Source organism: Labrus mixtus, chromosome 10 (genome assembly GCF_963584025.1).
Source record: "Labrus mixtus chromosome 10, fLabMix1.1, whole genome shotgun sequence".
Lineage (NCBI taxonomy): Eukaryota > Metazoa > Chordata > Actinopteri > Labriformes > Labridae > Labrus > Labrus mixtus.
Window position 1 is genome coordinate 6,741,122 of NC_083621.1, and position 24,887 is coordinate 6,766,008.

General features: G+C 40.6%; 1 protein-coding gene across 4 annotated transcripts in view; it reads right to left on the reverse strand.

The window, feature by feature from the left end:
• The window catches only part of frmpd3 (FERM and PDZ domain containing 3), an 87,529-nt gene that overhangs the window by 4,331 nt on the left and 58,311 nt on the right, over positions 1 to 24,887 (reverse strand). The window contains exons 3-16 of one of the 4 annotated variants that reach the window (XM_061047780.1): positions 10,526 to 10,638; positions 9,859 to 10,013; positions 9,400 to 9,502; positions 9,053 to 9,098; positions 8,246 to 8,350; positions 6,737 to 6,844; positions 4,689 to 4,820; positions 4,333 to 4,452; positions 3,819 to 3,955; positions 3,140 to 3,266; positions 2,684 to 2,773; positions 2,299 to 2,478; positions 1,908 to 2,043; positions 378 to 1,259 (exon numbers count right to left, since the gene is read on the reverse strand). In XM_061047780.1, the coding sequence (XP_060903763.1) occupies positions 378 to 1,259; positions 1,908 to 2,043; positions 2,299 to 2,478; positions 2,684 to 2,773; positions 3,140 to 3,266; positions 3,819 to 3,955; positions 4,333 to 4,452; positions 4,689 to 4,820; positions 6,737 to 6,844; positions 8,246 to 8,350; positions 9,053 to 9,098; positions 9,400 to 9,502; positions 9,859 to 10,013; positions 10,526 to 10,566 (2,362 nt within the window). In that variant the 5' untranslated portion in view covers positions 10,567 to 10,638. Of the gene's footprint in view, positions 1 to 377; positions 1,260 to 1,907; positions 2,077 to 2,298; positions 2,479 to 2,683; positions 2,774 to 3,139; positions 3,267 to 3,818; positions 3,956 to 4,332; positions 4,453 to 4,688; positions 4,821 to 6,736; positions 6,845 to 8,245; positions 8,351 to 9,052; positions 9,099 to 9,399; positions 9,503 to 9,858; positions 10,014 to 10,525; positions 10,639 to 24,887 lie in introns of those variants that run through there. The other 3 variants (XM_061047779.1, XM_061047783.1, XM_061047781.1) reach the window with 3 other exon arrangements.

The window sequence follows — 24,887 nt, forward strand, 5'->3', positions numbered from 1 at the left end:
ACAACATTAGTTAAAAAACAGCTATTGTTGTGTCTTCACAAGCATAGTATTAGTATAAATATTTATTTTGTTTTTGTGTAATAGTGGAAATTTAATTATTGGTCAATGTGAGGTTGTGTTGTACCCTCTATCTTATCTGTCTTATCTATCTCTTTCTTATCTCTGTCATTTAAAATCAATCAATCAATCAACTTTTATTTGTATAGCGTCAACTCAAAATGATTATAAATACATTGCTACTGTAAAAATAAAGCAATTCAGGATTTTCTTGCCATTTGACATGGAGGCTTGACTTAAACAATTAACATGTATCGCAAAAGTATTTCTTTCAATTCTCTGAATGAGATGTGGGTTGTGGCGTGACTGAGGCTGTTGACCTGCAGCCTGTGTTGGCTGTTGAGGATGATGGGGGTAGTCCTCAGAGGCTGCCAAAGCCTCTAGTGCCTGTAAGGTGGACACCAGAGCATCATCAAGCTCCTGGGCATGATCACGGACTGTCCTAGTGGCCACATTATCAATCAGTGTCACAGGCACATCTTCCTTGGCTTGGGCCGGCTTCCCAGAGTTGACCCCTGTACTGGCACTGATTCGAGCCCTCCTCCTTCTCTTTGTGTCATCCTCATCTGAACTGTTGTCCCTGAAGCCCGGTGGTGGCGCAGCAATAGCAGGTGGTGGTGGTTGTAGCTTTTCTCCTTCAACCTCAACCTCCTCCTCTTCGTTTCCCGGGGGAGGTAGGGCCATAAGGTCAACAGCACCTCCATCTCGGGAGGCACAAGAACTGGAGCAGTGTTTTCCTGAACTCCCACTACTGTTCATCGCTGTTGACAGCCCCTCTGCCCTATGCCTCGCTTTGCAGGAGTCACAGAAGTATCTCGTGTTTTTCTGGGACTGACTCGTTGTTTGGGCTCTAATTCTAAATCCTGCATTATCCACTGGTGGGCTCTCTAAAACCCCAGCTATTTCCTCTGAACTCTGCTGGGTGGGATCTGACTTGGTTCGGGCCCGGCCAGGTGGCTCATGGGAAATAAAGTTCTCATTGATATCAAGTTCAGCTTCGGCTTGTGTTTGGAGCGTTTGAAATTGTTGTTGTTCACGTAGATGGACATGGCACAGGCCTAGATGTTGAGGCTCTGCTGGAACTAGGGCCCTTGCAGAACCTGACTCCCTGTGTGAACTTTCCCTCTCATCCGTTCGCCGCCCTCCACTTGACAAGCTGGTTGCCCCAGACCGTGGGTGGGCATGGTGGGAGCCTCTGTAATCTGAGGATAGAATTATCAGAGTAGTGGAGAATTTAAGGTGTTAGGAACTAGTGGGGATGGAGAATATCCAGATGGGAAAGAAGAGGTGACAGCTGGTGGTCACATGGAGGTTGTTTTTTTTAGGGATGAATGTAGAAGTTGAAGTTTGTTTGAGGTTGGAGGGTTAGATTCTGGTGGAATGTGATGGTATGATGAATCCTCTTTAACGTAGACTAGAGCGGATGGCAGAGGCTCTGTTCATGTTTGAACAGTTGATGTTAATGATTACAGCAAGAAGTGTATTTGGACAAAGTACAAATCATTCAAACATTTCTATGATGCTGTTCTAGAACACTAAATATGAAGTATCCCATTCCAATGAGTCAAGACTGAAATGAGAGAAGAGACAGCAGAGGGCGCCATGGGATGGCAGGTCCAGAACAACTTAGTTGCTACAGGTAATGGTTTCAGCCAATGGAGAAGCAGATCAATATCCATGTAAACAAAACGTACATTTGAGATTGCCAAATGTTGCCTGACATGCAGTGCTTAATATGTTGTCAAGAGATGTGCCTATTCATTATGCAACTCTAGACAAGCTTTAAGTGTTTTATTTTAAGTTCATTATTTTACTTTTGATGCATTTTGCCGTGTCAGAAAAATACATACCTGCCTTGGTCAGCTGAGACTGACCAGGAGTCCGAAAGTAGATGGTCCGTTTCGGGTCTACAAACAGCTTATAGTAGCCAGAGATCAGGCATGCGAAGTTACTGGCTTCAGGCCATTCCATGAGAAGGACCAGGGGCTGCAATGGGTTGTAGGGAGGGGAATTAGGAGACTTTTTAGGGGACAGGCAATGAGCATTGCCTGCTCTTTTTGTAATGACCTGATACAATTACATTTATAAAAAAGTTAAAAGGTGTTTTTTCGCTCAATAATATCATTTATGAAGTTGAAATGGGAATATTGAAGATGGCATGCAAGATAAAAAATTTTACAGCTGCAAATTGGAATGTTGTGTAATCAGGGTGTGTGTTTTATAAAGATTTTGTTAAAATACCTTGGCCTCATGGATTGTAACCTCCACACGAGCCACTCCTTGGCTTTCTCTGTAGAGCTGGATCTTGGCAACCCTACTGAACTCAGTCAGAACAGTTGTGAGGTTGTTTTTCAGGTCAATAACATGACTTATGCCATGACGAGGACCCACCAATAATGTTGTAGATGATTGTTTGTCATCCTGTAGAAGATCACAACCATTTGCCTCTATTTCTCTTATGGTAGATTATTTAATACCCTTCAGAATTACTTGTGTAGACATTCTCTAAAAATCTTAAATCTGTGCATCTACAAAAGCATACACCGTGCAAGCAATATCCCTAAAAAATAGCACATTGCAAGGAAATAACAAATGTATTCGTGCACCAGATTAAAGTATGTATTACCAGTCCGACAGTTTGGAACAGTATTCCACCAAAAGGTGGAAGGTCGTTTAGTACACGCATGTATTGAAGCTTTCCTTGGAGTGGAGGGACCTGTCAAAAGAATGAGAGACAAATGTTCATTTCTGTACATCTTGCCTCTATGCCCTCATGGGGGCACTATTGAGCAACAGATTTGGATCATTATGTCTTATGCAACAGTTAAATCTGTAGAGATGAAGGGCTTGTCCTAAGATAAAGGACTACTTTTCAAACAGACAATCATAGAATGCAATGAATTAGAATTTCTTCACAATACAAGAAGATTTATTTAGGTTTAGTTTTAAAAATAAGCAATGGTTCAGCACGATGGCAAGATGTCTCAGTACTTATAAAATGTTTTTTTTATATGCAATATCAATTTAACAACCATCTACTTGAAATGTACACGTTGCAGTAATGGAAATGTCATGGAGAAACCTTGTTGCCAGAAGGTGGTGGATGCTGGTAGGTCTTCAGCAGCTGAGACAAGGTCTTACACACATTCTTCTCCTTGACAGTTGGAAGCAGAGTTAGGGGAAGGAAAGGCTCTAATCCCCACTCTTTTCTACGATTGAAAGTAATAAAAAAGATGACTGAAGAATGCAAGCAAGAGCAAAACATCAATGAAGTTGTTAATCAGAGTCCAGGGACAATTTCTTAACTCAAATACCTGAGTTTGGAAGAGGAAGACACAGTAAGCTAAGCCTACCTTCTCTTCAACTATACTTTCACATGCCCACCACCCCCTGGAGTCTAATACAAGCTCAGAGGATCTATTCTGTTTCTGTGATTGTAATGCCAGAAGCTAATTACTTGCTAGGTTAAGGTACTGAAGAATAAACGAGTATATTGAGGGAGAGCTGTAATTTTACAGAGTACTGGATTCTCTCTAACATAATGAACTTGGGGAAATGATCCATGAGTAATTTGAGTTTTTGATACCATTCAGATGAGATATAAATCATTCAGATATTATTGAATGAACAAACTTAACTCTGGGACTCAGGGACATAATACAGGGAATGCTTTAATAAGGTCAGAAAATGTCATACATCAATTTGATCTGCAATTACTCACAAGTTCATTTAAAATGAAAATGTAAAGTTTGTGGACTTACTCCACATGTTTGAGAGAGATCTTCTGATTAGGCCGTGCAGAGGACACAGTGATGTAGATATGGAGCGCAGCCAGTCGTAACGTGATATCAGATTTCCAGTCCATGCTAAAACGCTCCTTGATGACGTCATTGCGACTCTGTTAGGACAGGATCAATTATTCTTTGAACATTGCCAACTGCAAACAACTCTGGTAAAGACTAGAAATCTTCTGTTAGTGATTGGTTTAATTGTCAGGGACAGATAGTTAGACTGTTGGATTACTGTAAAAACTTTTTTGGAGAGCATTTAATAGGGGCATTTAAGCCTGTGACATAAACTCTCTTCTCTAAAATCGTTCAGAGAAGCCAAAGGTAAACATAATCCAACAGAAACTGATAAATTACGCTTGCTACTTTAAGGAACTTCTCGTAGCTTCCTCTTGGCAACTGCTGCTCTTGAGGGAGACAGCTCTCCAACAGTTTCACGAGATTGAATGACATTCCTTTTAAATCCCACTTTAATCCAGTGCTTTACCTGTATATAGAGGTACTCAAATGCAGCAGGGTCCCTTCTCAGCAGGTCGGCAGGGTCCTTGGGGAAGAAGCAGACGCGGAATAGACACTTCATCCCTTGGAAATAGGTTCTATGCACCACCTGAGGGAATAGGATGATATCAGGGAGATAACCAATTACATGTTTGGCATTAGTCACACATGTAACAATATCATTGTGAACATGATGGTTTGCATTATATAGATTTTGTTTTATCTAAATTATAACCAATAACCAACAGGACAAAATATAAGTTTGCATCCAGAATAGCATTTTCATCAATTGAAACTTTTTTTTTTATATGCCCTCATTTTCATGTTTTGAGTTGCACATCTTACATGTGTCAAAGGCTGATTCTCCTGCAACAGATGCAACCTCTGGTTCTGGTCCAGACTGCCTGCCTCCAGCACCAAGGCAAAGTGCTCAATGTAACGCAGTGAGAGGCGGTCCTGCAGGGAGGACATCACATCCTGCAGGAAGAGAGATGAAAACACATTTTAGGTTTAAACATATATTCACAGTTACGATGTATTCATTTATATTTTTTTTTCTGCACAGCACCCTATTGGAAAAAAATGTTCTGGCTCTGGCTCACTGGCTCTTGTGCAGATCAGTATCTATAAAAGATGTAGAGCTTACTTTAAATGCTGCTTAAACAATGTAGAGAGAGCCCTATCTGTGGAATTTCACTCTTTATCATACTTACCCTTGGTTTTGCCTGAGGTAAAGATTATATACAGTAAGTATAAGTATAAAACATTAGGGATGTTATTGTGATGAAATTTTGCTGTAGTCTCTGCTATGAGGCTCATTTGCAGCTGATTTAAGTACACTGCGGTGTACGGTGTACGGTTTGCTCTCCATAAACAATTTAATTGACAACCATGTAACCTATGCATCAGCTGTCTCTGAAAAACTTGGTTACGCAGTTTTAACAGTGTTGACCTGTGCGGTTTTCATTAAATGATGCCTGGGGAGGCCACACAATTAACCGAAGGACCCACAGAATGCCCTAGATTGTCGTCTAAAATACTGCAGGAAAGCTTTTTTAGATTACAGACATCCTTCTGGGTATACAACTAGGCATCCTTTTGTTCCATTGATTTTATCTGTGACATTGTTTTATTGATCTGGGCCTTCTTATTATGCTGAAATACCATTTAATTAGGCTGACAGAAGAGCTTCCCCCATCGGTCTTTTAAAGTGCTACTGCGTTCCCTTTCTTCTCTCTCAATCTTCCTCCATGAAAGAGCGAGAGAGTTTTGTGAAATCTAATAGTGTCTGTTTAATGAGTCTGCTCAGAGATGTAGTACTTATCCTAGAGACACAAATGACCTCAGTCTGAATTCAAATGTTGCTTTATGTTGTTAATCACATTACTGTAATCTTAAATAAATAAAAAAGGTCGCTTATTGGTTATATATCTTATTAGACAATCATTTTTTAAGTCATTCTTCAGTGATAATGGTAAACATGTAAATCTGTGACACACCTCCACAATTATTTTATTATACAAAATAAACAATCTAAAACTTTAAAATAATAAATTGAACCATCAAAGATCAACAGTATTATGTATTTATTCCAATGTTAAATGAATTGAAATGTATGTATGTTATTTAGATTGTTCAACATGGCAGCAAATCAAGCTGTAGACACAACCTTTACAAATGATCACTTTATAAAGCAGTGTGTTGGAAAAAAAAAAGCTTTGATTACACTTGAAACAGACACTGAGTGACTCTATAATTCAGTTGGAGTTTGGTTTCTGGATCATTGATGAATGTATATTTCACACTCATTGCCATGTTCTAGTCTTTACCAGGTCCTGAGAAATACATGATGCTCTACTATGCAAGTGATTGGTTGCTCAACGAGCTGTTTTTAGCAGCACTCAAAGACACTGACCAATGCACTAAAAGTAAACAAAAGCAAGAGTAAAGTTGACACTAAAATACCCCTAAGAACTTTGCAGAATTACATTGTTTGTTGAAAATCTATAGGCTCATCACATACAGTATATTGATATCCAATAGATCGATTGTTAATGCTACTATAAGGAGTTTATTAATACAAATTAGTGTATATGATCTAAAATGCAAACCAGATCATCATTTCCTCTGCTGCCACTGGATTGGTCTCACACAAAGCAATTTTTGGCAAACAGACTGGATGTGCTTTGGTTGACATTTTCCACTGCAAAGATTCACTGTGAATGTCACCTTTGACTGGTAAGAGTCAGCAGAACGAGTTTCTTGTAAAAAAAATAAAATTTAAATTAAATTGTGTCCAGGACACGATCAACAAAGAGATGATACATACTGCTGTGTCCTCACAGTTCCTCACAGTAGCTTTAAAACTAACAATAGCTGGCATAAATACTTACCCTAACAGTGGTACGGCTGTCAAACGTAAAGGACTTAATCTGTCCATTCTCCAAGAACACCTTCAACACATTTGGTATGAGTAGCAAGGAGTCGTCCTTGAGCATTGTCTGAAAGAGATTGAGAGAGAAAAACAGCTTTGTTTAAGTGAAATAAAGTGTGCCAAAGAAATTGTTAATTGTTTAACACAAACACAATCAGCTGCACCAAAAGTAGGTGTTGTGGAAAAAGAAGTGGAAGGAGGTCCTTTTTTTGAATGAGTGTTAAAAAATGAAGCTGGTTCTACAATGAAGACACTTGAATTGAACTCTGGATAGTCTGAGCACATTTTTTTTTGCCTTAGGATGCCCACTTGTTACATTGATCCCTTGATCAAAGCAGTCCTTTTCAAATTATCCAGTCTATCCATGCACTGTGTATGCCAGGACATTGACTGGTGGGATTGAATATTGGCTGCAAAGGGAAGAAGCCTAATTCAAGGTTACTACCTTTAGTCAAATCACTTGTCAGAAGAAAAGTTATGAAATGTAGTTCAGCTCACTCTGGTGAGAATCTGATGTGACAGGCTTCTTCCCTTCCCGTCGATGCCCCTCCCCTCGTGTCCTTTTTTAAAAAATCTTTCTGAGGGCTTTTTGAGAAAATGGTGATTGTGATTAGAGGAAAAGAAGAAACTGTAATATAACAAGACCCAGTGGGCCTAATGTGACATGTGCCAAGGATGTAGAAGGATTCAGCCTTCCAGTCCCAATGAAATTATTCGTCATTTAGGGCCAAAACCAAATCAATCCTTATCTCTTTCTTTCTATCTTCTCTGTTTTTAGTTGGATGATGAGATTTGTGAGAATACTAGGCAGACATTACTCGTGACAGTAAAAGGAAGTATATTCATTGCAACAATTTGTCTCAGAAAATGCATTTAGTTGAAATGGAGAGCTCGGTCCACAGCAGATGCCCGGCAGTCTGCTTTTGGAGAACTTAAGTATTCAGAAAGCTAAACATTCTGTTCCTCTGTGCAGATTGGAAGCCACTAAAGCCTGAGTTATGAGTTAGCAGATCTATCACCATACTGCGGGATTATAGCGAGGGGGAAACACAAAAAGGTCTATAACTTTTCAACCAAAGCCACTTGTTAATGTAAAATCTCTGCCATGTGCAACCATGCAGGTAAGATTAGACACCAAATCATTTAGATTTAAAAAAAAACAAAACCAAACACAAATAAATCACTATTTCGAAGTGAAACTGTTGCAGTTTTCAAAATGTCAAAATGCCTTAAAAAAAGATTCAGGTTGCTACTGCAAGAATTCAAATAATTCAGGGAGCAGTTTATTCAGGGCCAAACCACTGAATCAGACACATGGAAGAGGAGCTCAGACTAGAATGAAAGGATGGGGAGAGGATACTTGAAGCTTTTTAGCGTTGGCTGATAAAACAAAAGAGCGTGAGAGAGAAGGAGGACGGAATGTGTTTGCATGCACATGTCAAAGAGAGACAAGATGAAGTGATCTTACTGAGTCTGGGTCGCTGATGGACACTTGCTCGGAAAAGCGCACTTTAGGCGGGTTGGTTCGCAGGCGGGCCTTTTTGGCTGCACTTATGAAGGCAGACTTAGGTGACTGAGGAGATAGAGAGAGAGAGAGAGAGAGAGGAACTCTTGAGTCAGCTTGAAAGAAAATACATAAATGACAGAAAAGCCCATGTGAGCGCTGGTGCTAAAGAGACGTGCATAATGCTGCTGCAATGCGACACAGCTAACGTGATTTACCTGCTAAAATCACATAATTTTTAATTGCCATTTGGTTGAAGAACAAAAAAGATATTAACCATTAAGGGTTAACTCATGGGCGGAATCCTGCAGAACTGCTAAACCCATATGAATATCAGACTCTTTGTTCTAAACTATGAAATTGAAACCAAAAAGTCTGATTATTTGATTATGTTTTCATTTTTAAATCAGCTTTTCATCTTCTAGATATATCCAGTTCTTCTGTCAGCTGAATAAGTACTTCTCCTTCCTCTATATGGATGGATACAAATCTCTGTTTAAAAAGGCCAGATGTAGGTGTTGATGCACTTATATGGAGCTGTTCTGAAAGGGGTTACCAGAAAAATAAATTACTCTAAAGCGTAGGCCTGATCATGGCCATGAATACTAATGTACTGTATGTCTGCACTGCACTATTGTTCACAGTTGGAACAGAGTCCTGTTTGGTTGTGCTGTATGATTCAGAGCGACAGGAAAGTGTTAAGACAGATGAAGAGAGAGAGAAATCCTGAGGGAGAGAACATGAAAGAGAGTGAGTGTCCCATTATACTACCTGATGGGGCTGCAGCACAGTGAGAACTATAGTCTCTTTGCAGCGTCTATGGAGAGACAACAGAAAGTATAAGTGTGTTAGATAACGCCACGGACAGCACAGTATTTGGAGAGCTTCTGCTGGTCTATATCTGCCATTTCCTCGCTGTCCTTCAGCTGCAAAAGGACTGACTCATCCACAGGTTTGTGTCGATGTAACACATCATCAGCAATAAGAAACAGTTTGTTCCTTTTGATCCGCTCTTTTTACCCGTATCCTCTTTTATCTCCACTTGCCCATGCTGCTGGTCCCCCTGGCCCCCTGGCCCTCTCCCCCTCCCACCCTCCTGGGACAGTAAAGGATGTTACCTTACAAGGTCTATGACTCTCTCTCTGGGCGCGTCGCTCACCGTCTCTTCGTTAATGGCCAATATCTGGTCTCCTGGGAGAAGCTTGCCAAAGGAGGGGCCGTCTGCAAATCAGATGGGACACACAGCAAGCAAACAAATTCATATAAATATGGTAAAAGGTAAATTTGATTTGAGTCGTTACAGGATCGACTTAGAGGCATGCACATACAATTCTACAATCCCATTAGAAGACACTTTTTTCCAAAGCGACGTACATCTAAGAGTAAGTACAACACAAGGATCTAGAAAGGAGGAAACAACGTTTGTCAGTGCCAACAATCAGCTTCAAGTCCGATCAGACACATGTGCCGACAGGCTGTGTTAAGAATCAATGCACAGGATGTATAGAATAGATATTTTTTTCACCTCCTCATATGTTCTCTCTTTTTTCATTTCTACTAAATGCACACACACTTACCGGCAGAGACGGAGCGTACAATAACAGGCCTCTGACTGCCTGCAATGAAGCCGAAGCCTTGAGTAGGGTGGCGCTGGATGGTGACCTGTCGAGCTGAGGCAGGACTTAGGGTACCACTGTCCATACCATCCTGGCTCTCTTCTAACATTGCAGGGCTGCAGCATATAAACAAGAGTTTCAAGGTCATATATCAGAATCAGAATCAGATTTATTGGCCAGGTATGCTTACGCACACAAGGAATTTAACTTCGGTGAACTGTGCTCTCATATGTACAGGTACAACATTAAATATCAACAATAAACATAGTAAGAAAAGACTAATATTTACATGACTAAACATGAAACAGTGCAGTGGTGAATAGTGCAAAAGATGCTGAAGTAACATGATAATAAGAAAAATGCAGTTATGTTATGGGTCAATTAAGATGTCAATTACAGTATTTACATAAATAAGTGTGTGTATATGGATCAATTAAATAAAATAATATACATATATGTATATTCACAGTGATGATTTGGTTTAGAGTCATTTCACTGCGACAGGTCTGACACTCTGTGACTGTTTAGCATTCATCAGAGTGACAGCCTGGGGGAAGAAACTGTTCTTATGACGGGTTGTTTTTATATAATATATATAATATAATATATAATATATAGCACGATGTACCTGTCACATGCATTACTGTGTCCATCCTGGACCTTGGCCATCCCCTGAGAGGAGGGAGCAGCATGGGACAGCGTTGCACTGCGAAGACCTCTCCCTGTTTCGCAATCATTCACCTGCACAAGACGAGAAAGGAGGAAGGGAGCGCAAACAAAAAAATCACTCCCTGTTCTCTTTACAGTAAAAATACTCTTCTGCAGCAGTAGTGTGGTGCCAGTTCCAAGAACATGGTAGTCTGGACTGCATGCCCTCTGGGAGCAAAGGGTTGATTGCTTGCCCCCCCAGAAGTGCTAGGCACATGTAGAGCACTGTGGTGGGCTGCTTGCACTCTTCATGAGAACCACTCATCCAATCCACTTCACACTTGACACTGCATTCCCTTGAGTCTGAGGCAATACAACCACCAAGTGTGAGGTTGATCTGGTGAACAATTCTATATGGAAAAGACAAGTCATACACACATACACTCTTTCCTTTATTTAAACATGATGCAACCAGCACCATTCAATGCTAGAACATCTGTGATGGTCAATCATTTTTCACATCCACACTTCGTCCAAATTAATTTGCAATAACTCAAAGAAGAGCTGCATATAATATAATATAAAGAGAATTACAATAAAATGGTTGAGACGTAGTTCAAAATGGTGAAAGAATCAATTAAAGTACTATGTAGAATTTTTGCACTTAAATATCAAAATTAATTACAAATGGACTAAACCTATTTTATATATTTTTTTTTGTTGAGTACTTACATTAGCTCAAATTTTTCCAACAGTTATCAAAGCCACGGACAAAAAGGTAAATTATACTTGGATACGTCATCGGTGAACATATTCTCTTCCTCAGATCTGTTTCGTCCATTTGTCTTGACTACGGTTTACTCGGAGTTTGTTTTCATTGGGGTCGAGGGTGGAGTAGCAGAGAGAGTCACACCAATGATTCTCCGCCAGAATCGTTATCTTCTATATATATCCGTTATCTTTTATTATTGTTTTGATTGAGAGTCCCCTTGCGGCAAAATGTAGATACCGTGCGTTTAAAGCAATGTTGAATTCTTACAGGCTGCAAGTTAGTTTATTGTTAAAGCTTGACCATCTGGTCAAACCAAACCAAAACCTCACTCTCTTGAATCCTCAGTCACACAAATGTGAAGCCAATGAGAAAACCAGCTGTCAAGAAACTGAATGACAATTAGCTGGCTGTAAAGCAAATTGCTTTAGTTTTCCTAGTTTTCCTTGACCTTGACCCTTGACCATGACATACATAGCACCCCTTTTTACATTGCGTGTGGGATACAGTGTCGTAACAAAGCTGCGCTGTCATTACGCCTGCGATAACTATTAACATAATGCACATTCCTAAGACAAAGTATACATTAAGGTTTCTGAATCTGCCAACCTGCTTTAAGTGTGAACCAAGCAAGCTACTGCTGTGAACCACACATAGTCTTTTACAGATGCCTGTGTGGGAGGCAGAGAAAGCAAGATTACTGAAATGGTGTGTGTGTGTGTTTTTGTGTGTATATGTGTGACATGTGGGTTTCTGTTTGTGGCAGAAACCTGACTGAAAGAAAAAAAAAATGGGTTGGAATTGATTGTGTGAGAAAAGAGAGGGAGATATGTAAGCATAGATTTGTGATCTAGGACGCTCATGATTGCTGGCTAAAGATGAGACACTGATTGTGATTTTGATGGCACAGAGAGGCAAAAAGAGAGAGAGATAAAGCAGCACTGTTCAGGATTATTATGCAGGGCTTCACTGTTGAGGGTGAACTCCTTTCTGAGGGCCAGAGGCAGAGACAGACTGATGGAAACAGAAGGCTGAGTCACATTAGTCAATAGTTTGGATTCATATTCCTGTCACTTGTTGTTTCTGATAAGAGTGGCTTATGGGGGAGCACGGCTCATTTACAATTGCACTCATGCATTACTGATCTCTACCTTGTGTCATGCTATTAGATGAGGGTTGATGTGTCGCAGATAGGCCCCATATTGAATTCACTCCAAGACTAAAAATCCATTACACTACTTCTGCTTTGAATTGTAATTACACTAATCATTTAAAAAGATTCGTTTTGAATCAGAATTTCTGTCTTCAATATTTAGCTGACTTACAAAGGATCATCTGTCCATCTCAAAGGTGTACAGCGGTGACAAATGATGCTGTAGCAGCTGGTTCCGTCTCTGAAAGGGATTACATGCATTTGATTGAGAATGATTATTTTCTCCTTTGATTCTCCCAATGGATTCTGACAGTGCACTTCACTCCCCATTTATTCTCCTTCTATCTGTCCCTCTAATGTCTTCTCCTTCCACCATTTGTCTCCCTCTGCAGAAGCCTGGAAGACACTCCTTCAGTTGGATCTTTAAGAAGCTACCTTCGCCTAGCCATTCATCAGGTGTGTGCATATGTGTGTGTCATTATGAATGTCAGTTAGCAACTCCTCTCCAGTGCAGAGGAGCCAGGATTTGTGACCTCAGAGAGGAGACAATATAAATATCCTGATGTGAATAGCCTGCACTTACACATTGCCCATTATTCACAGAACCTTTGTTGTTGTACTCTTGAAAGTCCCTAAAGGTTTTTTTTTGTAGATATCAGGGTGAAATAGGAAGCTAGAGTTGTGCGGTACCGCCTTCACTGTCGTTATAAAAGCAAACAAAACAGATGTTGAATCAGAAAAAGAGGAACGCATTCTCCTCTGTCAGTTTTTGTCCTGCTGCTCTGTGGATGGATACCACACAGATTTTACAGCTTCAAATTCCTAACTTAATTCAGAGATGAGTTTTGGCAGTCAAAATAAGTGGTGGGGAGGAACTGAACAGAAGGGAGAGCGATTAAGCTAGCCGGGTGGGGGGGGGGGGGGGGGGGGGGGGGGGGGGGTTACCGAAGCTCCGATGCCTGCAAAGATAAACAACCATTCAGCAGAGGGGCGACCTTTTACTAAGAGAGGACGGCGAGGAATTCTGTCAAGAAACTATCCCCAAGGGCATTGGTTGGCCCGCCTGTTGCTATGACTACTGCTCACGGTACCTTGTTGAAGCTCGGGTGGATGGAGGGATGGTGGGTGGATGAGAATAGTGATGTGGCTGCTACAACTAGCCACACGCTCTTTGATCGCCTTGCTAATACTGGTGCCAGATGCCGGCAACTCCTCAGGTGACAGAGGTCAGGGCATCACATACCTGCCCTGCTCCAGAGTCTCAGTCTGCTGAGCATAAGCCGGCTTCAGGGTCCAGGAAGGATGACCTTTTATTTATCATCCTCTCAGGCCTTCCTTATGACAGGTTTATCATTAGCTTGGAGGGACACAGCCTTTTTTCTAAAACAGCAATTTTGTCACTTTGGAGGGCTGCATGTTTGTGATTTTGTTGACCTGATTTTCACTAGTGTGACTAATATTTGAAAAGCAATTGGAAGAGAGTATGATAAAACGTTTTTCTGGCTTATTATGAAAGCAGCTAAACAAACACCAAATTGAAAAGCTTCTGCCTGTTTTTTTAGAAATTGGCAACCAATGCAGCAAAAATAATGTCTTCTACTTCAAGTCACTGTACAAACTCCTGCAACTTAGTTTTTTTGAATTGATAGTTGATGGTGGCTCTTTTGGTTTAATCACAGATTACAGCATCACAATGGTGGATGTCACATACAACTGGGAAATCAGTTATTGATAAAAAAAAAAGAAAATGGCTGGATGTTTATTTTGAAGTGCATTTTTGACAAGATAGAAGAAACCCACAGCCGCTGCAGCCACTGTGGAAACTGGATGGACTCAAGGACAGCATTGTGAACAACAACATTTTATGTTGAGAGTTTCAGTTTCATTGAACTTTATTACAATTTATTTCTGTGTCAGTGTGCTGCCCTTGTTTTTACAATAATTTGATCCTTGGTTAATAGAGTATCACTAAGTCAGACCATTTCAACCACAAGAACATTTTGCTAGCTCACAATGCTTTGAGAAAAGAAACCTGAACTTTTTTTTCTGAATCCTTGAATACAATTTAACACAACATTGTTAGTTGTTAATTATGTATTACTCTTCACAACACATACGACTATCTGCTGAATGTTAATGTCTTACTTGGTAAATAACGTTTTGATAAACTTGATTAAATGCATAGAAACATAGAAACAAAAATATACTCATATATTATGTAAAGACTTGAATTTGTCAGCAGGCATTCTCATACATGGATCTTGACAACACTGATTTGTGCATTGAGGGTAAATGAATGCAACATTATTTCTGCTTGTGAAACATTATTCAGACGTAATTAGTTTAGCATATTCACATATATGGGCTGTGGCTTAGCCTTTTGGACGCTGCCTCTCTAGTGTAGATTCTTAATTATGGTTTAAAAAGAATTAAAGAGTCCATCCCAGTGACAATTAGCATGGCACTTCCTCATGGCTCTCTGAATTATCAGCCTGCTTACCCTGTTGATGCTTGAGGAATTTTCACTTATTTTACTGTTGCACTTATTGTTGATCTCTCTGATTAATTACGGCTGGTAAATGGTCTAATTATAAATTATAATTTGAATCAGGGATGGAATCAACCGCAGAAACTTGGGAGTTGTGCAGCACTAATTGGAATTTGAGGAGAGGCCTGAGTGGCTTGGATGTTATTGGATCACTGCCTTGAGAAGCTAGACAATAGGTGAGCACAATCTCAGTGATTATTTATGACTGACATCCAGATGAACAGGCTAAGCTCATTTCTCTAGCTGAGTAAATTATTCATGACCGTGAGAATGCATCAGTGTCTGCATTTAGTGAAATAGATCTAATATTAGTTTGTGGTAAGAGTTTGTACGGCTGTAGATGTGCATTTCTTGGTAGCTCAGTCAATGCTGTCCCTTATGAAACTGCTTTGGGAGGACTTTTATTATCTCTATTTATGTAAGCTTCATATAGCAATGTTTGGAATCTTAACAGGCTGATTGAAGGTATTCAGATTGTAGAGCCTACATAATGTTATCTGGGCTAAAGAAATTACCCAGCGTGGCCCAATGAACATCAATGTCAGTTTGTCAGGTCAACCATTGGAATCACTGCAAGTATACTAACACTTTGTACAGTCATTCATAGTCCCCATACAATGAATTCTTTAAAGTCCTTGGGGATCCCATGAATTACCTTCGCCAGAAGCACCATCATCCCTCAAAAATACAATTTTTTTTGATCAAATAAAAGCTAAACCAAAGAATATCCAACAAGCTTAAGCAGCATTTTATAGCTAATGTTGCAGCTATGAGCGTCATCACAAACTAAAATGGTAAGCATGGTAGACACTAGCAAAACATGAGTATGCTTGCTATGTCTTTCAAAGCATGTCTGAATGCTAATATTAGCATTTCTTTGCAATCAACACTTTACATTAGTTGGAAGTCAAAGATATGTAAGCATTCCTAACATCAGGATTTTTCTAAAGATTTCCATTCTGTAAACTATATTTGACAAATGCTGCTGTGTCGCACTGACTCAGTGTCTCTCACACAGAGTCCACCATAGTCCACAAAGAATCATTTGGGGTCAATATGGTTGTGTCTAACAAAAAAATGAACTGTCAAGCTAACTTTATGGTAACAGGATGTTAAAGTCTAATTGGGAACTGCAATCAATCAGAGAAATTGTGTTTTCTTTAAAGCGTTAGTAGGGTCAAGGGCTTCTGGATGAATTACTTAGACTGGAATAAAGCCAGACAGGAAAAGGAAAAGGAGGATATCAGTTGAGGGCGAAGATGTGACTTGCACAGTCATTGCAATAAAAGTCATCATGAGGTGAGTTCCACTCTAGAAAAGGGGTCGACTGTGGTTCAAATGACAAACAAAAGTGAAAAACACAGACATATCACCGTATACCATTGCACTGTAAAACAAATAATTTATCCATATAAAAACTAGAAGGACTGACTCGCATTAATAAGTACTGTACATATTTGATGCAGACAAATCAAACAGATTAACAAGACAATCAATCAATCTGATATCAGTGTTTAGTAGCTAAAAAATATTAGTTTTTGCACATGTCCAAGTTAAGCTGTCCTACTATCTCTGAACAGACAAGGGAGATAACAGCAATGTTAGCAACTTCATGCTTTTTCTTCTGTGGGAAAAGACGTGTCGTTATACCATAGCAGAAAATATTTTAGACAACTAACATTAAAAGAATGTAATGTGGAGGTGGTAGATCTTTTGCTTTCAATAAGAGCTATATCTAATTTTACATCCATATGCATATAAAGTCATGTTGCATTTCCATCCTCTTCAATCAATGAGAAATTCTCAGCTTGGAGTGCTGTCTGCCAGCATTTCCTATCAAATGTAGAAAAGCCTTGAATCTGCAGAAATCCTGTTAGGATTATGAAAGAGACGACACAATAATCTCCCCAGTGTGCTGTGAAATGAGCCGTCCTGGACAAAGAGACTGTGCCTGTCACATGTCTGGCCTCTAGGAAGCTGCAAACATTAAAGTGATTCTGGCAGCGGGGTCACCACTGTCTTCAATCTGTTTTCATTCCCTGCCGGTGATAAAACCCCTGCTAAATATTTATGCTGTTTATTGAAAGGATTTGGTTTGTGATAGACAGGCCTTTGCAATGAGAGAGCCAATCAGATGAAGCCATCGGCACTGGGCCTAATCCTTTCTGTCACTGCAGGCTGCTGCCCCGGTCAGTTCCATAGAACATCCTGTAGGACAACACAATTCACACAGTGGGGAATATGCAGGCTGATTAATGAAAGTAAGTCCTTGACCTTTGTACCATGGTAAACTTTTTATTGTGCATTTTATCTACAGGATTTGAACATTTAAAACCTTAACCCTAACACCATAATTCGTAGCTCACTGATATTCTATCTTTTTTGTAAATCTGTCCTACTCTGACCTTAACCATTATGCTGCTAAAATTAGTCTCAATATCATATATTTGCCCATTCTACCATGTGAGAACCATGCATACATACAGACACCTTTTAAACATTGTTTTCACTGTATCTCACATCTAATCTGCTTTCCCCAATTCATCTTACTTTTGCAGCATGTGTCTCCAGCCAACCCCTTTTATCCCTGCCGCGAGGTAAGCAATAAAAACTAAATCTTTGTAAGCCTCACTTGACATGCTGGCTGCTTTCAAAGTCAAAAACAATTGTCATTTCTGACAAATGAAATCAAGTAACAGACAGAAAGATTTGCGCAGCTGGGGCTCATACCTCTTTTTCACTGGCTGTGTTCACCTGCTGGCTACATACTGCCTTCTCTTTCACATAAATGACCTCCCCAGTTGGGCCAGATGGTATTCATTTAGTGGTGCCACTGACTGTTTTCTCACTGTCACTTTCTGAAATTGTTGCCCACCTTTACAGATGCTTTGTTGCTGGAAACTCTCTGTTGATGCACTTGGTCTTTGACTGTGTGTCTGTTTGTTACCACAAGGCTTTTACTGCTCAAAGCCAATACAGACTTTCTGTTTGAAAATGAATTGTGGCTGATGGTGGAACTAATAGCCTGAGTAGTGATTGATGCAGAAAGGGCAAAGAGTGTTGGCTCTTCTGGCTGGGAGTTGTGTAGAAAATGCCCACCGAATGTTGTTACAGACAGTGGAGCTCTTTACCTTTCTTGTATATGATTAAGCTACTTCGTATTTGTGCTGTGTCCAGTGTTAGGCCACCAGGTTGGTGAATTAAGTTACAGCTCAGTGTAGGAAGGTTATTATGTCAAATGTGCACCTGGTTAGGGTTAGGGGTTAAAAGTGAGTGTGTGTTTCCCCTTGTGGTATGTGTATGGTTGCATGGTTGTGAATATTTGGTCATCTTTACACGGATGAATGTGTGTTCTATGGTAACAATGATTTCAAATCCAAAGGTATGTAACTATAGTGGTGAAATAATAATAATATATTTGACAATGGTTCACATGTCCAACTTCTACCATCCAATTTGTAGTTGTAACAATGCAAACATTGTCAAAGAAGCTAATGAAGAAATGGAAACAAGTAAACAGTGTCATTGGCAATTTATGGATAAATACACTATCACATCAGCACCGTTTGCTTGATTGGACTCCTCAGAAATCCCACTCATCCATGTATAACCTAGTGATCACTTAAAATGACCACAGCACAGTACACACCCGACTCTGCATAAAACCCAATCGATCACTCTTTGAGATCAAGAAAGCCAAACGTGCCGATAACTTAAAAGTTTTGATGAAGACAAAACAACATTTTATCACAAAATAATGATATATTTTCTGCCCAGATGTGTTTTGTTATTGTTTCTCCAAAAGGTGTTGTTGTCTAGGAGGTAGCAATAGAGGTGAAATAGGATCTGAAAAAGTGAATGGGATTTGGAGTGTACGTGACTTCTTTACACTGAAGTTCATAACCTTTGGGAGTATATACAGCACACAATTTCCCAGTCCTCTCCAAAGTACAACATCAAATGCAAACCTAGAAAAAAAAAATATCCTCCAGAATTGGATTTACGTGGACGCTGTGGCTTTGTGAAAGTACCAGTCTGAATAATCCAATGGTTTGTCCGTTCTGGGCTTCTGCAGAAACGTGGTGGAACTACATTAAAAAAACTCTGAGGAACGTGACCATCTCCATCTATATATGTAGTGCCCCCCCCCCCCCCCCCCCTCTCCTCGCTGAGTCACTCTGTTTTCCTTAGCTCTTCGACCAAGACAAATGAAGATGAATGGTAGACGACAGGCTTTATTATGCTTTGCCCTTTGATGTTATCGGAACAGTATAAGTATATGAGTTTGAAAGTAAGTAAAATGGGAGAAACTTTCACAAGATGTATTTACTAAATAATTTATCAGTTTTCCAAAAATGATTGGCAGATTAGTTTAAAGTGAAAATAATTGCGAGTTGGCTGCAGCCCTGAAAACAAATCTAACTGTTGAGTCCCAAAAACACATGGTGACTCAGTAATAAAATACCTTCAGCCTAATTTGGTCACCACAGGACACCGTGAGCCAGCTGTTGTTGATCATTGGCACAGTCCCTGAGCTATAAGGAACGTGTTTGTGTGTTTGTTTGTGTGTGTGAGACCTGAATGCCAAACATCTAGCCCTACATCAAGCCCTGTGAACCGTTTCTCTTCTGGTGTTTTGATTTGATTTGAATTCTGTTCACTTCTTCTGAGCTACACCGTTAACATTGACCGTCAGGCCACCACTCAGCACAGAGCATGTCTCACTGTGACGAAGTTTGTCTGACAGCAAGTTTCTCCTTCAGCCAGAGTCAGTTAAAGCATAGATTTGCTTTAAAGACCTTGAGTCTGCTTCATTTAGTTTAGATCAATACCCCAGCCTTCTTGCTGGCACTCAGCCGGACAGACAGATATGGAGAGGAGTGACAGCGAGCAGTGATGGATAAGCAGAGGAGAGATGGTTGGAGGAGGTTAGGCAAACAGATGTTTAGCTGTGAAGCTCCATGCGGGTCACTGAGCAGGATTCTGGTTGATAAAAAAGGTGGGATGAGGTTAAGAAATGCAGCTCATCCATGTAATGGCTCGTTGCGATTTTCCCTCACTCCACTGCAATAAAGAACACTTTTATAGAGGGCAGGGGGCACACTTTAATGCTGTGCAGAGATTGCAGCACCCCTGTAGAGGTCATAAATATTAAGGCAAACATGACGGTGCTGTCCAATGAAAGCCAGAACAGTGTCGTGCTTTTTTTCACTGCATTGCATCCATACGTACTGTATTAGAGTTATCTTCCCAGCTGCAGAGACTAAATGTAAGCCTCACATACCATTTCATGATTGGTATTGTAAACGCCTGTGTTTTTTAAAGGTCACTCACTATAAATCAAGCATATTTTCCATGCTCAAGCAACATTATGTAGTCCCATGTTTCCAGTCCACTGAAATAGCATCAAAATTCCTGCATGAGGAAGAGGTTTTATTTAAAGGAGGTGGAGTAGGCTATAGGTGTAGAGCTCCAGCTTCATAGCACTTTGGTTAGGCAAATATCACAGATGCAATCTTCTTAACCTTCCGCGTGGGTCCACTTTAACCCATAAATGAAACTGCACACTAGTCGTCTGCTGATGGTAAATAGAGTATATGAGATGCAACATTTAAGCTACTCTGCCAGATGAACTGAGTTGGATTTTTGCTTATTAGCACAATTAACATGCATTAAAAAGAAATGAAAAGGATCAAAGCTGACAAAATGCTGAATTATTGAAACAAGGAATTATTAAATAATGTGCTCACGTGTTAACTCCCAATCTATTTTATATCTACAAAACTGTCTTGTGTGTTTGTGTGTGTGTGTGTGTGTGTGTGTGTGTGCGTGCGTGTGTGCACGTGTGTGTGTGTGTGTGTGTGCTATACAGTAGCTCTTGCCTGCTAATATTTTAATTACAGTTCAGTGTTGTTTAAAAAGGAGCAGCAATCCAGAGTATGCTTAAAATCTAAACAGAGCCCCAGTGCTGTAAATCAGAAATATGGAAAATGAAATATAAAGCACAGAAACCAGCCATGAGGAATATTTCTAAGTGAAAGAGCGGTGCGGGGAAAAGTCAGCCGTCACAGATCAGTAAGCTTCCCCAGATAGCAGGGAGATGGAGTTTCCCTGGCTGGTTATTTTGAATCTATGTTCTCAGGCTGGGGACGCTACACTTGACTACGTTTGATTCATCAGTCAGGAGCTGAGAGTCAGGACTGCATGGCATTATTCTCTTCCCTAAAGTCTACCAACCGGCCTGGCAGGACTCTGAATCTGCACGGTTAGGATGTATGCTGCTCTGACTTGCATTCCTGATAGATTTCCTGTTAGTCACGAGAACAAACTTTTCAGGATGCATAACTACTTTAGATAAGACAGAAGTTTAAAGGTCCCATATTATGCTTTTTCTGGTTTCATATGCTCTTTAGTGTGTTTTCCAAGTGTCCTGTGCATGTTTAGGCACATCTATGTGCAAAAATTCAAAGTCCGCGGAAACGTGGCTTCTCCTATGTCGTCCTGTTAGCTGTAGCATTAGCCGCATGTAACGCTCGGTTCTAGCCCCCCTCGATAAAAAGTTGTCAGTCCGACGTCATTGTCAGTGTGAGATCACTGATCTAAGCCCATTGGCTCGTTGTGGCAAGCCCAGCAGCTCATGTTGCACGCCCGTTAACTTCTGTAGCACGCCCACGATATGCCGTAGCCTGCGGTAGCACAGTAGTGCTAAGGTGCTAATGTTTATGCTCCCCTCGGACGGAGCCAGTGGCTGCAGTCCCAATATGGTAAAAGAGGCGGGACATTTCCGAGAACCGTGCTGAGCAACTGACCAATAACGACAGAGCGGATCGGCAGACCAATCAGATCAGACTTGGCCCACGTGGGGCTCTGCAGTGGGGGCTCAGCAGAGCGTAGCTGACGGACTCAGAGTGGAGAGGGAGCAAGGAGGAGCAGTACATGAAAACAGACACTTTTTTCGGACTTTTGCTATTGTGAACGTACAAAAGTAGGTACATAGATTAAATATACGAACCCCAAAAAGGGCATAATATGGGCTCTTAAAGTAAAGTGAGTGTCAGCAAAGGCTGCTTCGATACACCGGACCTTTACAATATAAATCCAATCCTCCTTCATGCAGTGTTCTGAAAAAGAAACCATGAGCTAAAAGTTCCATTTGGTTTTCCCATACAAAGTGAAAATGGCATGTTTAGCCACTTGGATCCACCAGCCAGCCAGCCAGCCAGCAGTCGGATACACACCAGCTGGATGCCCACAGCTGAAAACAGCGAGGCAGAGTGGCCGTGACAGCAGCAGCGCGGCTCTGTCTCTCTCTCCTGTCACCCTTCAGTGAAGCACTCAGCTCTCAGCAGCTCGCCTGACAGCCGAGCGGCACAGAGTGGCACTCATTCTCTACCAAATACAGTACGGCTGCTCCCCCCCCCCCTCCTCCTATTGCTGCAACTCATGAGATATCACCCTCCCTCTCCCCACCTACCCACCTGGGCCTCCCAACCCTCCCAACTCCGCCCATTTGTGTGTACCAATAAATTGGTCTTCTTGAGCAGTGTGCAGCCCCCCCCTCCCACACACACACCCCTTATATATTCTACAGCGGTTCTTCTGACTAATATTCAGTTATGCTTGTAAACAAACTTTTCTGACTCAGACACATTTAAAAACTCTGTCTTTGTTTTAATGACATCATGCATTGAAGTGACATGCCCCACTCTGCAGAAGAAGCTGAAGAAAGAATGTATATCCCCTTTGCTGTGTCAACATTTAATACAGCAGTTCTGCACATATCTTTTATTAAACATATAAGTTAAACACACCATTAATCAGAAGTTTGATCTCTTCACAGCCTGAGACTATTGACAGGAATCGGTGATCTCAGTCTTTCTGAACTTCATACGTCCCAGAATAAAATATAAGATCTGGTCCTGTAATGCAGCATGTTGGTTTTGTGTGTCTGCAGTCTCAGGTTCAGGTGACAGTGAGTGGTTGATTTGTAACCCAGCCGCCCTGTGGTCTCAGTCTGGCATGCCTAAAAGCTTCTGTAGAAGCTCTGCCTCCCTTTCTTTCCCTCCTGTCTCTCTCTCTCTTCTTCCGGCGACTTATCTAGTGCTGGTATGTTTTAGTGGCTGTGCACAGAATACCAAGTGGCTGTGTAATTATCTGGCCTGCTGAGCTGCTGTGCTTCTACTGTCTGCCTGCTCGGGTTCAGTCAGGACCCACTCGTCCCCCTGCCGCAGATTGGACCAAAGTCCATCACTGTGCAGCAGATGTGTGGCTTTTGTTCTCTTTGATGTTTTCTAGTTTTTTGCCTCACTTATTTTCAGTGATGGACAGTACCAAAGTAAATTCACTTGAGTACTGTGCTTCATTTCAGTAATATTCTTTGAGGAAACGTATTACTTTTGACTCCACTACATTACTATGAAAGGTCCTGATACTCGTTACTTTTGCAATGAACTCAACTGATGAATTTTCTTGTCTTTTCTAAAATCTGATCCAAAGACAATCAACTGTTTTGATGTAGTTCTGTGTGTGTTTTGTCTCAGTGGTGTTGCTGTACCTGTACGTCGCATTACTCAATTATTGAACGCAGAGCAACTTAGACCAGGCAGTTCATTTAGTGGTGGTAATGATGGCTATGGTAGAGAAGGATGACGATTTTCAACATAAAGCTTCAAATTTGACGATACGCAGCAAGGCTGGTATTTCCAATGAAGTGATCTGCTTGGGTGTCTGCTGGAGTGATTGCTTGCATTAAGATTATATTCCAACATGTTTGGCTCCAAATACACTGTGCCCCATAACACCCATCCAACTTAGTCTTTGCTTTGACAAGAAGCCGAAGTTTTGACAGCAAAAAATTTACTTTTTAGGAGAATGATGGATAAGCCAATTTTGTGCTTCTCTGAATTCCCAGAGTTTTATAATTGTACTCTGTGATCCTGCCATTGTGTGAGGACATGAGTCAAATGTCATATCATGGATTTTTACATCTTTCGTTAAGTTTGCTGCTCCGTGTGTACAGCTCCTTTTTTGTGTTTTGCCCCATGGACTGTCTCAGTATTTGCACTTATGCATGTTGACTGGTAATGCTGAACACTGACTTCACATAAGATACAAGATGGACCTGTTCTCTGGGGTTACATTGACAATCTTTGCCAATATTTCCAGTGCAATTACATTTCCTCCATTATCTTTAGATGTTTGCGCATGCCATTGGGATATACAGTATGTCAACACAGTGTTTGTCACAGAATGGCTCTGCAGTCAGATCAAGATTAAATCGTGGCTGGATCTTTTTTTTTTTTTTTTTTTAAGTAAATTTGCTCATACATGCTGTCAAGGGCAGGGTGTCAGAGGAGGTGATTAAAAGCACACTGCCCAAAACAGCCGTTATTTACAATATTTAAAGACTTCTAAGTTTGACTGCTAGAAGAAGGACAAAAAGATTTTTCATTAGATAAAACTGAGAGTGCATGCAGTGGACAACATTTGCTGAAAGATAAGAGGTACAATTTTGTCCACAGACAGCAACAAGATCAACACAAACACAAAGTTCCTCACAATAGCTTTAAGATTTAACGCCTGTATAATTTAAAAAACATTTGACCACCCAAACATTCAACAATCTGATTATACCTGAAAGCTTCTCTTTAATTACAGACTTAGTGGAGGCAGATCCAATTTTGTGATAAGGCAAAGTTACACAAGTAAAGCTGTTTGTGTTGTTTTTATTTCTAGCTTATGATAATCTATTAGCTTAAATTCACGCCATGCACAAACACTAAGGGATGTCTAGAGGAATTTTATCATTTTGCTTTCATCCCAGTCTCTTGGCCATCACGCCTTGATACATTGTTCTATCTTTTCTCCCATGT